This window comes from Mastigoproctus giganteus, chromosome 3, assembly GCF_048544385.1.
Source record: "Mastigoproctus giganteus isolate SK-2022 chromosome 3, ASM4854438v1, whole genome shotgun sequence".
Classification (NCBI taxonomy): domain Eukaryota; kingdom Metazoa; phylum Arthropoda; class Arachnida; order Uropygi; family Thelyphonidae; genus Mastigoproctus; species Mastigoproctus giganteus.
In genome coordinates this window covers 224,531,940-224,544,835 of record NC_143577.1, presented here as the reverse complement: position 1 = coordinate 224,544,835, position 12,896 = coordinate 224,531,940, and the positions used below count along the sequence as shown (strand labels likewise).

At 37.6% G+C, this 12,896-nt stretch overlaps 1 protein-coding gene across 1 annotated transcript in view; it reads right to left on the bottom strand.

The window, feature by feature from the left end:
• SerRS (Seryl-tRNA synthetase) overlaps nucleotides 1-700 on the bottom strand; it is a 71,114-nt gene extending 70,414 nt beyond the window's left edge. The window contains exon 1 of the mRNA XM_090370899.1: nucleotides 563-700. Within this exon, the coding sequence (XP_090227025.1) occupies nucleotides 563-698 (136 nt within the window). The 5' untranslated portion in view covers nucleotides 699-700. The remainder of the gene's footprint in view (nucleotides 1-562) is intronic.
• Nucleotides 701-12,896: the final 12,196 nt, after the last annotated feature.

Sequence of the window (12,896 nt, the reverse complement as noted above, 5' to 3'; positions counted from 1 at the left end):
CTGAGCTGGATATCATCATTCTTCTCTTTCTTGGTGATTTCCTTCTACTTTTGATTCTCTCTCAGGGTAACTCGGGACTTTTTTTTTTTTTTTTTGTCTGGTGCAGCATAAGCCTCAGGCTTCCTTGCACCATATAGCTAATAATAATATACCAAATCGAGTAAAGATGGTTATAAAGATAACATTAAAAATAAGTGGTTTCTTTCGTTTTCACACTTAGATTTATGAAATAAATACATATTTTTGAAAAATATCTTTCTATTCGCATTAATTGACACAGGACTCTAAAAGGTAAGGGTAAATTGATATAAAATATATTCTAAAAAGTTGCCACTATTCAAGTTCCAAAACCCGCGTAACATCTATAATACTCTGCCTTACACCATTTGCTATGTACGTTCAAGCAATTAAGTTTTAATTTAAATTAATATCTCGATCATAATGACAGACTAATTTAATAAATGGAACGCAGTGGTAAATGAACACTTTGAAACTGGATAATTTCCTAAGATGACATGTGTTTTGTTGACATTTTCTACAAAGGAAGGTGTGGTGAACTTACATTTTCTCCACTTCGTATCATATTCAACAACTTTATCAACCAGTGTTACATCTTTGAATCGTTTAGCTTGATTTTCTCTAATTTTTGCGGGATCACCGCCTTTATCTTCTCGAAATAAATCTAAGTCTAACACCATCCTCAAATGCAATGAATATCTGGATGATGTAATTTTTTAGCGTGCCACTTCAACCACGTGGCGCTTATGTGCTTGCTTCTTACGATTACCCGACAGAGAGCAGCACCAGCTATAAAATGAATCTTCTGGTGTTCGAAGATATAATTTTAGTCTGAAATTTAAAACCAAGGTAATGTGACCAGACGTCGCGTTTTTGAGATATGTGTAAAGATGAAAATTATCTAATTTTTTTTTTAATTCAATAGTGCCATGTTTGTTTGTTTGGTTTTTTTTTAAGGAGCATTAGCAACTAAGGCCATATTGCTCCGGGTTATGCGGTGGTCATACTCCTGACCTTTCCGCATCCTCCGTATTTGGTGGTGACGGGCTCGAACCCCGGTTTAATCAAGAAGCGTGTGCTACGCACTGCTGCTCCTTCCCACCTGGCTACGGAGGCGCCATAGTGCCATCTATTCAGAAGTCACAAACATTTTGTGTTATGCACATTTCTGTTTTCACTTTTGTTAGATGTTGGTCAGGTTCATGCAAAACAGGAAATAATCATTGGCAATATTAAGACAAAAACACTTATGAGCTCATAAATACTTATGTATTGAATACATTTTAAGTTAAAAGTATTTAAAGAAAACAGTCATAATAAAGCAATGTTTATTAATTCAACATCTATTCCTAATAAACAAGAATTTGTAACACAAAACAGAAACATAAATCAAAGCACAGTGAGTACCACATCTGTGAAACACGCTGTATGTTACTAAAATATCTTACATGAAAAAAAAATATATATATAACTTACGTGGCGGTCATGTGTATGCAATTTCCATGCGCTACGTAGTTTTACATGCATATCGTGTTTTTCGGGCATGTATGCGTAAAACGCCTATTGTGTTTCACCCAGTATATCCTCATTTAACAACTCGACATCGCGTGGTTGGATTTTCATAAAACTTTAGATTTGGCTATGTTAGAAAAATTTGTAAACCCATTCCAAATTTATTAAAATTGGACCAACAGAAATTCTGCAATTATTATTATTATATTTTTTCATGCATAGATATCACACAGGCCATCCATTATACCATGTATTGTATGTGCGTTGGTCGGAAGAATGAACGGGAAATATGACAGATATGCAGAAACGAAATGTTCTCGGTTCGCTCATAAAAGTCGATGCTTTTTGCTCGTTTTTTTTTTTTTTTTTTTGTTATATATCACGAATTATTACTATTTGCCAGTACCCATGAAATGTAATGCACTGCGTACATTAACTTGTTTTATATTATGTATATCTTAGTGCACAACCTTAGTGCACTTGCGTCATTTAACTCTTTCGCAGCTTGAGGCATAAGCCCTTAATGCATTAGAGTCCTTGTTTTATATTTTAAAATATGGTCACCCTATAATAAAGGATACAAAGAGAACCAACATAACAAGGAATTTTGGTGCCTTTACTCTCATGAATTTTTTATTAAATTGTCATTTAATAATTAAATAATCTAAATTAAAATAAATTTATTTAATTATTAAACAAAAATTTAATAAAAATAATAATTCGTTACAGATCTGCCTTCTATCCTAAGGTAGATCTGTAAGGCTAAAATTCATATAAGCTACGTAGCATAGCTTGTCAATACCTCTGGCCTGTTTCTAAGAGCTTACAGTTGAGTGTGTTCAAGGCCAGTCTGCTTGTTGGACAAAAAAAAAAAAAAAACACTGTACTGCCGCTTAATGATGTGTAGGCTAGCAAACCCGAGAGGAAAGGCCATCAGATATTAGTATTAGCATTAGTAGCGGCAAATGATGCGAGAAAGCAAGCTTATAAAGCATCAGCCAAAAAAAAAACTTTCTCACATCACCTGTCTAGCCACTCCAATAGTTTGTCTAGTTATTCTTTGAATTTATTCAAACTAACCACTTCTACGAAAACAGATGGAAGTTTGTTCCAACCAAAAAAGCAAACTTCTGTACATCTATCCTGCAACCATCCATCCTCAATTTGAATGTATGTCCCCTCGTGTGTAGTCGGAGCAAAACGAAAAATGCCATCACCAATGAGCTTGCTCAATCCATTCAAAGCCTTAAACACCCCAATCAGATCAACTCACAGAAGCCTAATCTCCAGATACTGCAATTTGCTGAGCTGACGCCTTTCTTGATAAGACCACCCTTTTGTTACCTTGACAAATCTGGCTGCCCTCTCTGCACCCATTCCAGCAGATCTACATCCTTCCTAAAATGAGGTCTCCAGGCCTGTATGCAGCACTCATGATACGGGCTGACCATTGCCTTGTATAATGGGATAATCATCTCCTTATCCCTGCTAGCAAAGTTCCTGCATGTTCCTCTAGTCTAGAACGGAACTCGAATGCAAAGTAATATTCTGGCATAACCATTCCCAGTGTTTACATTACACGAATGACGTAACGTTATCATTATTCATTGACATTTACGTACAAGGACACTTATCAGCATTTATTATTTAATTGATTATTTTAAAACTTATAAAATAAAGTAGAGTAGTTTGTCAAAAAAATGAAAACAAAAATGTTAATTAAAAATAATAAAAAATATCCAAAAAAATACCGTATTCATAAATAACAGCTATTAGTCTTTAATTCTGAAGATAAAAGAGACCCAAGCATAATCATTAACGAAAAAAAATATTCGATATAACAAATTTACACTACCCTCCGAAACAAAGTATCTGGAGACATACATGTCAGTTTCACAATGCCGTTAATGCACTCACTTCAACAGCGTGTTGATAACAGGTTGGCCACTATGAAACATTTCCCCTTAGTGAGTATGCTGTTCACCAACCAGTGGCGTATCCAGGTATAATTCTAAGGAAGGGGAATGGAAACCAGGTACAGGTAACATCGTAGGGGGGCATGACGACCAGGCTTTTTAGTTTTTTTTTTTGAGAACGCCTCCTGCGTTCTGTTTCTTTAATTTCAAATTTTTGGTTAAGGAGGGGCATTGCCCCCTCTGCACACCCCTGAATACGCCCCTGCCACCAACGAATAACTGCAGCAGATATAGCCCTCCATTCCTTCTGCAGAATTGTTCAAGGCTTAGACCTAAATGGATGTCAAATGAACTGATGGGACCTGAGCCAGAGAACAAAAAATTAAATGGGATGCATATAAATTGTCAGGTGATACAAAAGCCTATGGTAGATATAAACTAGCATGTAATAAAGTCACAAAGGCAGTTAGGTAAGTAGTAGTAGCAGTAGTAATGGTGAATGATGTAAAGGAAGCTTATATAGCATCAGCCAAAAAAAAAAAAAAAAAACACTTCATCCAACCGTACCAACCAAGAATTTGTCTAGTTCTCCCTTGCATTTATTCAACCCATCCACTTCCGCAACGACAGATGGAAGCCTGTTCTAAAAATCAACCATTTTCTGGCTGAAGGCAAACTTCCACACATCTATACTGCAGTCATCCTTCCTCAACTTCAATTTATGCCCCACTTGTGTAGTCTCGGCAAGTGGAAGAATGCCATTAATATTCAGCTTACCCAATCCAGTCAAGGCTTCAAACACCTCAATCAGATCTACCCGCAGGTGCCTGGTCTCGAGACGATGCAATTTGCAGCACTGGAACAGATTACAAGAAGTCCCCGGAAAAGAATTCAAAGAAAAACAACAAAGACTTATTTACTTATATAAAAGGTAGAAGGAAGGAGCTGAATCACATTGCTCCACTCGATATGAATGAATTAACTGATGATGATCCTGCTCAGGTTGCTGACAAACTAGATTTGCGTCTATATCCACACAAGATGTATTTAGGGAAGATGATGCCAAAAAGTTTATAAAAATCTAACAGGGAGCTAAATGCTTTTGTAATAACTGAAAGAGAAATTGTTGAAGTTAAACAAAAAAGGAACCTGGATGGTAAGCAAAGGAGGTGAGCAAACTCTTAGCCATAATCATGATTCACTATGCACTGGAGATGTGCGAATGTATCTCCAAATCACAAAGGGGGTTAAAGGGTTACATGAGTAATTAGAAATTACTTCTGTTCCAGGGAAAATAATGTAGTCAGTGGTTAAAAAAGTAATGCAGAACTATCTGGGCAGGAGTTCAATGATACTGCAGTCACGATATGGTTTTGTCGAGGAGTAATCTTGTCTAACCAATCTGATTGGATAGTATGATACAGTAATATAGGAACTGAATGTATATATATATAAAAAAAAAGCTATCATATACAGGTACTTCGAATTCAGGAAAGTTTTTGATATTGTTGCACATAAATGATTGCTGTATAAATTTGAGCAGTGTGGCATTAAGGGCAAGTTATTGCTATGGATAAATGGATAGTTTAGTGAGAAAAGACAGAGAGTGGCTATTAATGGACACTGCTCTTCGTGGACTAATGTTATTAATGGAATCCCTTGGGTTCAGTGCTGATCAATGATATTAATGAAGGTTGTTGTTTCTGCTGGGTTTTTAGGAGCATTAGCGACTAAGGCCATATTGCACCGTACATGCTCTCTGTAAATTGTGTGTTCTATGGTCGATTTTCTGTTGGCTGGACGAAAAACCTGAGTTTCCAGGAGAAAAAACCACGTTACCCTCCCCTGAGACCGACTAACTCAGCCACAGTGTAAAAAAAATGTATATAAAAATTCCTCCCGTCATCGAGGTGACTCGAACTCATGTCTTTTCTACCCAGTGTGGGGATGACAGCGATTCTTCCGACTGTGCTATCCACAAGGGCTATTAATGAAGGTATACCAGGCTTATATCTAAGTTTGCAGATTTTAAGAAGGTTGACAGGGTGTTAATGACACTAATCAAGGTAAGCTACTGCAACAAACTCTAGAAAAATTAAGCCAATGGGTAATTTTTCTAGATCTCTAATTTTTCGGCATAAATGGCAGTTGAAGTTTAACACTGACAAATGCATGGTACTACATTTGGGTAGTGCCGTATTGTAACTATAGCTTTTGCTGCCCGGGGCGGTCCCTGAGTTTGCCGCCCCTCTCAATACACACCAGAAATACTACAAAAAAGTCAAAACGACGTATAGGGAAATGAATTAAAACACTATGTTAATTTTTGAAGTAAAACTTTTAAATTCCAACATTCTAAAATCTTATTTTTCTTGCTTTTCTGTTAATTAAGTAATAAAAATTACTAAGTTAACATAAATAAAAGAATCATCGAAAAATAAAATTGTGTCTCACGTGAAAAGTGCCGCCCCCAAAAAAGTGCCACCTGGGGCGAACTGCCCCCCTCGCCCTCCCCTAGCTACGCCACTGGGGTAGTGATAATCCCAGATTAATATACCAACTGTCTGGTATTATAGTCGAAACTGGAAATGTCCTCGGGATAATAATTGTGTAGTCCGATATGAAGTTCTCCGAAATGTGCAAACAAATTGCCAGGATAGCTCATTGGGGTTTTTGTTAATGATATGCAGGAACTTTGATTGCAGGTATTAGGAGATGATTATCCCATTTTACAAGGCAATGGCTATGCCGCATTTGGAACACTGTGTCTCTGGCTGGAGTCCTCATTTTAGAAAGTATGTATTTCTGCTTGAACGGGTGTAGAGAAGGGAAATGACATTGGTAAGAGGAACAGAGAAGTGGTCTTACCAAGAAAGGCTTCAATTCTGAAAACTGCAGCGTATGGTGACCACGCATCTACGAGGTGATCTGATTGAAGTGTTTAAGGCTTTGAATGGATTGAGCAAGCTCAAAACTGATAGTATTCTTCCTCTTGCTCAGAGTTAGGAGGTGGTTGTAAGTTAGGTGTGCGAATGTTTGCCTTCAGCCAAAGGGCGGCTGATTGTTGGAACACATTTTCACCTAAATGATACAGTAATACAGGTATTGTTTGGAAGCGGTGAGTCTGAATAAATTCTAGAAAGAATTAAATAAATTATTGGAGGGGATGAACCGGTGATGTAGGAAGTTTTTTTCTTCTTCATAAGCTTGCTTTCTTGCATCATTTGCCATTAGTAACACCAGTACTGATACTAACAGTAACCAGTTAAGTGCCGATATGGGATGTGTTGGTCTGGCCATAGCCCTTAGTTTTCTGTTCATCCCATAGCTTTTTTTTTATAGGGTTTGAATCGAATTCTGAGCCGGCCGTTTCAAAATTTTGTACATTTATGTCGGGAACAATTCTAGCGCAGCATCGGCAGTATGGTATGGGGCATTATCCTGTTGAAACAAATAAGGACCTGTAGCAATGGCGTAGCTACTATGTAGACAGGCAAGGCAATTGCCTCCGGGCCCTTTAGGGGCCCAGCGTCTTTGGCTGTCTCCTGTTTTTGCAATTTTCATTAATTAAGTAGGGGCCCGAACATGTTCTTTGCCTTCGGGCCAGAAAAAGGGTAGCTACGCTACTGATCTTTAGCAAAGAACTACTACATCGTATGAAACTCAGAATTGTTCAAAATGTTAAGGAGGGGGTCGACGTTTAGTGTTCCTTGCAAAACCACCAAAGGCCATGGGCCATAGCACGAGAAACAGCCATGCACCACAATTCCATATCATCGGGACTTCATTATTGGCACAATGCACTCTGTCGACAGATGTTCTTCAGGCATCCTCCATCGACACCTGCTCATCTGACTCAAATAAGGTGTAGATTCGTCGGTTCATGGTGATTTACACTAATCTATGGCCTAATTACCGCCTTTGCTGCAATATACAAGACGAGACTGCTAATTTCGGATGGTGACGTTTGGCTTATGTGGTGCAGCTCTCCCACGGAAACCAAGGCCCTGGTGCTCCACACGTTGTGTGTTCGTGTCTCAACCCCTGTCGGCGCCATATTGATGTTTATAAAAAGTCAATCCAAAATTCTGCAAAAGATCAATGAAAACTCCTGATTGACGTTTTGCAGGGTTATTTGATGAGATTGTTGTACTATCCTTCCCTGTACCCTCTGGTCATACGGAGTTGTTGTTGTAATAGGGTTTTTAGGAATCAGTGACTAAGGCCATATTGTGCCATATATAGTGTCTCCATATAAACTGCATGTTCTGTAGTCAATGTGCTGTTTATTGGAAGAAAAACCGTGCTACACTCGCCTCAGACCGACTAACTTAGCCAGGTTGTGAAAAAGACCCATAAAAATTCCTTACGTCGTCGACAGGATTCGAACTCAGGTCTTTTCCATTCGGTATAGGGAGGACGGCAATTCTACCAACTGTGCTACTACGAGGACGTCATAAGCTTCTGTGATGGTAATTACCTCCACCATGCAGGTGCCGTGACACTTCTATTTCATACGAACATCACCAACGGTCGACTTTGGATGCTGTAGGCTGTCAGAAATTGTACAATCGATATTTCAGAAATGTGACATCCGAAAATAACACCCGTTCCGTCAGCTCTGCTATAGATGGTACATGCCATGCCCTAACTTATATGAGCAACTAGTAACTTGTATAAGTCATACGCTTTCCTTACACACCGGTCTGAGTCACTGGTTTATCTGCCCTCCCGATAGTAGTACAGTTGGCAGAATCATCGTTCTCTCCACACGCGGTGGAGAGAACGATGGAGAGAGATCTGAGTTTGAACCATGTCGACAAATGAGGAATTTTTCTTGGCCTTTTTCACAACGTGATTGAGTTAGTTGGTCTAAGGAGAGGCTACAATGGTTTCGTCCCCTCGCCCAGAAATGATAGCAAGATTAGGCAACAGCATCAATTCAAATTACAAGAGAAGAGATTTTGGGGTTATTATAGTACGATAATAAATAAATATATATATATATAATATGTATTTATTATTTTAATTATCTCCGGACATAACCTATATCCATGTCTGTGTATTCTGTCTGTAGAAGTATGTGTTCAAGGCCGTTTTTCATGGGTGAGACCTGAAACACCAGGAATAACTCATTGGGAAACACTCTACTTCCTCCACCTGAGATTGGCTAAAGCCTCGATTGAAGAGGACTACAGTCATCGACGGGACTCAAACCCAGACGTCTGCAAACGAGTGAAACACTACACTGCCACGAAGGATGGCCAAAAGATACATGGACATGTGTACATGTAAGGGGCGACATCTAGAACGTCTGTTCAACCCCGCCTTGTGTCTCTGTGAAGAACAGAATCAACTGTAAAAGGGCCAGAAATGTCATTGGTGTAGGTTTGTGTGAGAAGTGTGCATGTTCTGTTGTTGTGTTCTGGACATTTGGCTACCCTGAAGCATCAGTCACCTGGAGAGATGATTCTGGGTACTCGTGAATACCACAGGAAGGTGGGCCAGTCCCAGTAAAAGCACGTGGCCAAAAGGTACAAGGAAGCAAAACATTTGCTGAATTAAAAAAAAAAAAACTTTGTACATACAACCTGTATATTTATCGTATATTTCCCACCTCCAGGTGATACCAGTGCAGCTGCCGCTAAAATCACACCAGACTGCCAACCTCAACAACCCAGGAAGACAGTTTATTCCAATGGTAGATTATATGCTATTATTATAAACTGGATTATTGAACTGAATCTTTAAGCCAGAAAATTGTTAATCATTGAAATAAGATCCCTCAATGGACAGTTAAGGCTGATAGTTTGACGTTGTTTAGTAAGGTTTTAGGAGCATCAGCGAATAAGGCCATATTGCTCTGTATATACTGTTTGTAATTCCGTGTGTTCTGTGGTCGATTTTCTGTTTGCTGGACGAAAAACCCTAGTTTCCGGGAGAAAAAAACCATACTACCCTCTCCTAAGACCGACTAACTCAGCCACATTGTGAAAAAGACACATAAAAATTCCTCACGTCATCGACGGAACTCGAACTTGGGTCTTTTCCACCCGTGCGGGGAGGACAACGATTCTACCAACTTTGCTACCCACGAGGGCGCTGACAGTTTGAGAAAAACAACACTAATACCAATACAATTAGAACTCATATAATAGCAGTAATATCAGTTGTTCACTTTCCAATATTTCATACGTGATTACATGTGGTTCAGGTTTACATGATTTTGCCTGAATTTGATTCACATTTGTTACATGAACAAGATCGCAGGTGTTTTACGAAAAAGGACTTTCATCTGATAAAATTTTTCACACCTTGAAGTCTTTCTGAAGCTAATAATTACATTCTGTACGCTTTTCATTTCGATGTATACAGCTCGTTACACACATTTCATAGATTTCACTTTGCATGCTGTACTACAGCTATATGCATCTATAACACGATTATGGGCATCTGTGTAAGTAATTCAGCCTAACCCTCCCCAGTCAATGTCTCTATGTCTTTTGAACTGTTCTAATGATTCACAGCCACATACTGGCAGATCCATGGAGAAACTTAATTAAAACTAGCAATAATTAAAAATTAAAGCTCAATTTTTCAATTATTGCTGATTACGTACATATTGCTTCTTTCCCCTAGAAGAGAAAAATTTGCAGGTTCATCCCTGTTTAAATACAGCCCTTATGTTTAACTGGATGGGGAGAGATATTAGCATCTGTATTTTTTCCACGGTCACTCATTTTCACTGTCTGAAAATGCAAACCTTTTGATTTGGAGCAATGCAGGCTCAAATCTGAAAAGTACAAACCTCCCTATCTGTGGAAGCAAGGTGAGAAGTGGAGGGATATGTAACCTCATTACTATGAGGCTACACCCCTTCACTCCCCATCTTGATTTCGGCGTTCATTCTATTATGATATTCTGAAATAAGTTGCCTCAGGAATTCATGAAACGTGCAGCGATTTTCTAGTTAATTTGACTAACGATTCTTTTATGTTGTAAAATAAGCACAATGAATGAATAGTTAATTCATAAGTGGGATTCCATCCACCTCTACCTAAAGACACTATGGTGAATTGATTTATCTATCTCCAGCCATTTGGTGAGAGCACTGATTGAAATCTGACATTGTACACTGTCTAAAAACGGAATTGAAAAATACACAGCTTGTCAAAGAAATGAGACGCATAACCCACTTGCTGGTAATAAATGTTAGTATTATTGACTCAGTACACTTGACTCAGTACTTGAAAAATTTCTACAAATTTTACAGGCTACGTTTCGGTATTAAACAATCGATGAAACCCTCCTTAGGACCAAATGAGGAACTGATCATTAAGAACATCAGTTACTCTAAGAACAGAGCTTTTCAAACATTTTTTGGTCTTACGACGATACTGGCTATAAAGCATCATTATATTGTCTGTAATTGCTGTATTTTTCAGTCGATTTGTCTATTTACTGGAAGAAAAACACCCGAGTTTTTGTGAGATAGGGGAAACTGCAACCACTTCTCTGGACGGTTCTGAAGATTGGACATTTCATTATCCATTTTAAAATGGTGTAAATATATCTGAAAAACATTTATCCTAGTTTTTTCTACATTATCTACTCCTCTTTCATAAAAAAAAAAAAAAAAAAAAAACGAACCTAACAAAGATCGTAAAATTACTCTGATTAAAAATCTCACAAAACGACAAATGTTGTTGTAGACTTTTAGGTTAATCGGTAACTTTGACCATATTGCGCATTATATACTCTCTGTAAATGTCTGTGGTCGATTTTCCTGTTTTCTTTTGCTATCCGCGCCTGAAACCGTCTAATTCAACCATGTTTTGATAAAGAACGAAAACTTCTCATGAAACAAAGTTTGGAAACCTACCATAGACCAATATTTAACAACCTTTTTCATATACGGACCACTTTTATACTCGTATGTGAGATGGAAACCACGGACCAATTTTTCATTTCAAGGAGATGTCAGGGACCAGAAAAAATATTAAATTATAGATGCAAATATATTAGTAATTACTTTTTAAATACTGTATAGTGATATATACTTATCCTTAACGTATGTAGCATGTTAAGCATGAGTATGTATCACTGTTAATGGGATTGTTGCCTACCAAAAAAAAAAATAAAATAATAATAATTATATATATATATATATATATATAACATTGAGTTAAATACATCGAGGTTACTGAGTCAAGGGCTTTCATATTCTAGTATCTTTTAATAAAACTAAAATTTGTTACCAACGCGTAGGTTAAATGTCTCCTAATTTAAAATAATTCGAAAGTTGTCACATAATTCCTTTAGTAATTATATACGAACTTTTCATTAAAATTTTACTTTTTTGGGTGGTATAAATATAGTGACTATCCCCCAAAAGCTTAATAGCATACAAAAAAATATGCGAACACATTTTTAAATAGAAATAAAGGTAGAAATAAATATTCAGCCATTAATGGAAACAAAATTTTTATACACAAAGTCGCTCACAACCTGTTACATCATGCACATCAAATAATTAAATAAAAACAGCCTGTTTCAGAATCGATTTCACGTTTATTTCTCGCACTATCAAATTCATACTAGTCATCGCAGTGATGTTACACCATTTCGATAATTCTCTGAGGGGCAGAAAATCAGGGAGAATGTAGGTAGAATAACCGAACTGCTCATGCAGCTTAATGTAACTTGCAATGTTGTAAGCAGTAAAACCAACTGCCAAACATGCAGACTACTTTTTGGACGACATGTCCGGTCGAAGTCCTGTCACTTCCACGCAAGATAACCGTTATTTGGCCCTAACTGCAAGGCACTCCTAGAGACTTCATAGCATGACAACTTGCTTCAGGAGAAGTGTCTTTATGCACAATGACTAGATTTCATCACGGAAAGAAAACCATTTCGGGATGACAGTTCAGTAGGGTGGGCTCGAATGTATGTCGTACTAACATTTTGTCATAATCTAATAAAAGGTTTTTGATTTATATACGTTTGGGTTTGTTCCTTAGGTTTTCAGTATCAGTATTATTTTTGGATGTGATTCATTGCATCCAAGCATTTAACGTCTTGACACAGCCCTGATCGAGAGTTCACACAACATGATTAAATTAGTGCTAATTAGGTTCTATACAATATTAAACAGTTTCCGGAAATCTCAATGGGTTTAAATTTAGGAATTGGTGGTAGCGATTCTTCTGAACAACAGGGAACGTTCTCTATGCGTGGGGAAGGATGCACAGCAGTAAAGACAATATGATGTTCACAGTTAGGAGTGCGTCGATATCTAGCGAAGCGCGTTTTTTATTTATTTTATTATTTAAAAAATTATATTATTACGGCTTCAACTCTCCACTAGAAATTAACCGATCATGCTGTAGACTGCATCACCATCCATAGCAAATTGCAGTATAGGAAGGTGTGCGCCCAACTTTTTCA